General features: G+C 31.9%; 1 protein-coding gene across 1 annotated transcript; it reads left to right on the top strand.

The window, feature by feature from the left end:
* The first annotated feature begins 1,044 nt into the window (after window positions 1–1,044).
* Window positions 1,045–2,327, top strand: LOC145103041 (putative 2-oxoglutarate-dependent dioxygenase AOP1). The gene is made up of 3 exons (XM_079040574.1): window positions 1,045–1,444; window positions 1,520–1,841; window positions 1,917–2,327. Exons 1-3 carry the CDS (start codon window positions 1,083–1,085, stop codon window positions 2,157–2,159), a joined length of 927 nt encoding a protein of 308 aa, XP_078896700.1. The 5' UTR covers window positions 1,045–1,082; the 3' UTR covers window positions 2,160–2,327.
* The last annotated feature ends 556 nt before the right edge of the window (window positions 2,328–2,883 follow it).

Below are 2,883 nucleotides of genomic sequence, written 5' to 3'. Positions count from 1 at the left end.
ACCGTTTCGGGTTCGGGTTATTCGGTTTTCATGTTATTCGAGTTTGGGTTGTTCAGGTTTAGGTAATATAGGTATCGGGTAATTTAGTTCAAAATCAGACCAATTCCTTTCAAAATCCAGTCAATTTTATTCAAAATTAGCTCAATTTCATTCAAAATCAAAACTTTCATATAATATAATAACATATTAAGTCTACTTCAAACTTTATGGTTTTAAAATGAAAAGAAATTTGATGAAGAGAGTTCTAGGTATCCTGTCGATAGACAAAGAAAACAGAAAGTCATTTTCATAGTTATAAAATAAAGAAGTTGCCAAATAACAATTTACAAGTCTAAAAAAATACAAGTGCTTTTAAAAAAAATTCAAAAACCAATAGTTATTTTTTTTAAGAAAATAAAATAATGAGCCTAAAAAGGACGAATACTTATTTTGTATAAAATCGTTTAACAAATAATTGTAAGTACTTGTTTAAGATTTTTCCGAACTTGAGCTAATTAAATGTAGTCGGACTTTTTAGGCATGTTTAACTAATAATTTTGAATTTTAAAATGTATATACAAAATTATAAATTAATATTTTAATATTTTATTCTGGTCATTTGGTTAATCCAGATTAAAAAAAAAGTTAACCATACCCAAACAAAAAATATTCTCTTTATTTGTTAATCTAACAAAATAACCCAAACCTTATTTGGTCGGTTGAGGTTATTCGGTTTTGGTTTGTTTACACCCTACGAGCCTTCCTAAATAGGTCCTAGGTTAAAGAGGGAGAGATTATAGGGGTTGATAAAATTATGATAATGAGTTTAATTACTAATACATTTATGTTATATTTACGTCAAATTAAATGAATTTAAATTTATTATTAATTACAAAATAGCTTCAGATTTAGATTTATAGATGGCTGAGATGAGATGATTTTGGTGTTCTCGTAGATAACTATAACTAGTTCCCTGTTATTAATGCAATAAGCAATGACTCGATAATTTGGAATTTAGTTATTGACAAGTCAATCACAATCCATTATAAATAGAATGCATATTTCCTTGAGTCACAGCATCAGAACAATAACATTAATTAAACATGCATAAACTTCCTATTATCGACTTCACCAAGAAGAGAAACTTGAACCCTGGTTCAACCTCATGGCTCACTACTTCCATTGAAGCTACTCGAGCCCTCGAACAATACGGATGTTTCATAGCAGAATACGACCAAGTACCACTCGACCTCAACAACGCCGTTTTCCAAGCATTACAAGACTTGTTTGATCTCCCAATCGAAACCAAAGTACAAAACAAGTCCAGAAAGCCCTTGTACGGCTATGTCGGCCAAATCCCTTTCATTCCACTCTACGAAAGCATGGGGTTTGATTACTCCAACACCCTTGATGGCGTTCGTAGTTTCACAGATGTCATGTGGCCCCATGGAAACGAAGCTTTTGGGTAACCACTATTCTTGATTCTCTCTTTCTTTCATTACATGTATATTAACACTTGTGTACGTTGATATACTGTTAGGGCAACACTACTAGCATACAACGGGTTGGTAGCAAAATTGGAAGAAATGGTGACAAGAATGGTGTTTGAAAGCTATGGCGTGGAGAAGCACTTGGATGCTCATAGGAACATGGTGACATACCTTTGTAGGGGCATGAAGTACAGAAGACCAGAGAAGAACGAAACTAATATGGGGTTCGTTGCTCATACGGATAAAGATTTCATCACTATTCTGCATCAAAATCAAGTTGATGGTTTAGAGGTCAAAGCGAGGGATGGCGAGTGGTTCACAGTTGAGCTCTTGCCAACCTCATACATAGTCATGTCGGGTGATGCAGCCATGGTTAGTGATCTTGCACATCGGCCTTCAAAAGCAATTTATTCTATAATAACTGACGATTTTTAAACTTGTGATCAGGCTTGGAGCAACGAAAGATTGTATTCACCTTATCATCGAGTTACTATGAATGGAAATGCAAGTAGATATTCGATAGCCCAGTTTTCTTTTCTGGAAGGGATCATAGAAACACCAGAAGAATTTGTGGACGAAGAGCACCCGTTACAGTTTAAGCCATTTGATCATCTGAAATACCTTGATTTCTATAACAAGGAGGAAAACCGAAAACTTGAATGTGCCATAAGAACCTACTGTGGAGTGTGAGACTTGCAAATATATGTTTTAATCCTACATAAGTTTATGGCTGTTGATCGAGTGTTATATTTTCTTAATATGTAGGCTTGAATAATGTAAAGGGCATACGAGCCTGCTGCTTTGTGTCCATGCCGATTTACTCATGTGATATTAATGAAAATATGTGTTTGCAAACAATTTATATATACATATTTTTTAATTTGTTGAGGGCAAATATAAAAAAGAATTAATTGAAATATTAATTATATATAATATTATTATAATTAAATGTGATAATTATAATTATTGATAATATTATCATAATAAAATACAATAATTATAAAGAATTTTATTTCAAATTAATATTTATCATATTTAATTTAATTATGATAATATTACTCATAATTAATACTTCAATCAATGCTTTTTATATGTGCCTTAAGACACATATTAAAAACTCATTTATCTATATTAACACATAAATGGATGCAAAGAACACAAAAATGGTAACCAGAGAAAACTCGTAATACAATTAAGTGGCTTTAATGTTACATGTCGTTTTTCTGATGTTGGCACATGGTGCCTATAATTTGTAACTTGAAATCAAATGAAATGAACCAACAATCGTTGGCTAAAACACCAAGTAATTGACATAACTCTTTGAAATCACACGATTTCCTCAATAAATGGAAATAAATAAAAACCATATGGAGCAAGAAATTTAGGCGTATAGGTGATCTACAATCACATATTG

Source organism: Lactuca serriola, chromosome 4, assembly GCF_051521515.1.
Source record: "Lactuca serriola cultivar US96UC23 chromosome 4, Lser_US96UC23_V15, whole genome shotgun sequence".
NCBI classification, from domain to species: Eukaryota; Viridiplantae; Streptophyta; class Magnoliopsida; order Asterales; family Asteraceae; genus Lactuca; species Lactuca serriola.
The sequence above is the reverse complement of the archived record's forward strand: the minus strand, read 5'-3'. Positions and strand labels throughout refer to the sequence as shown.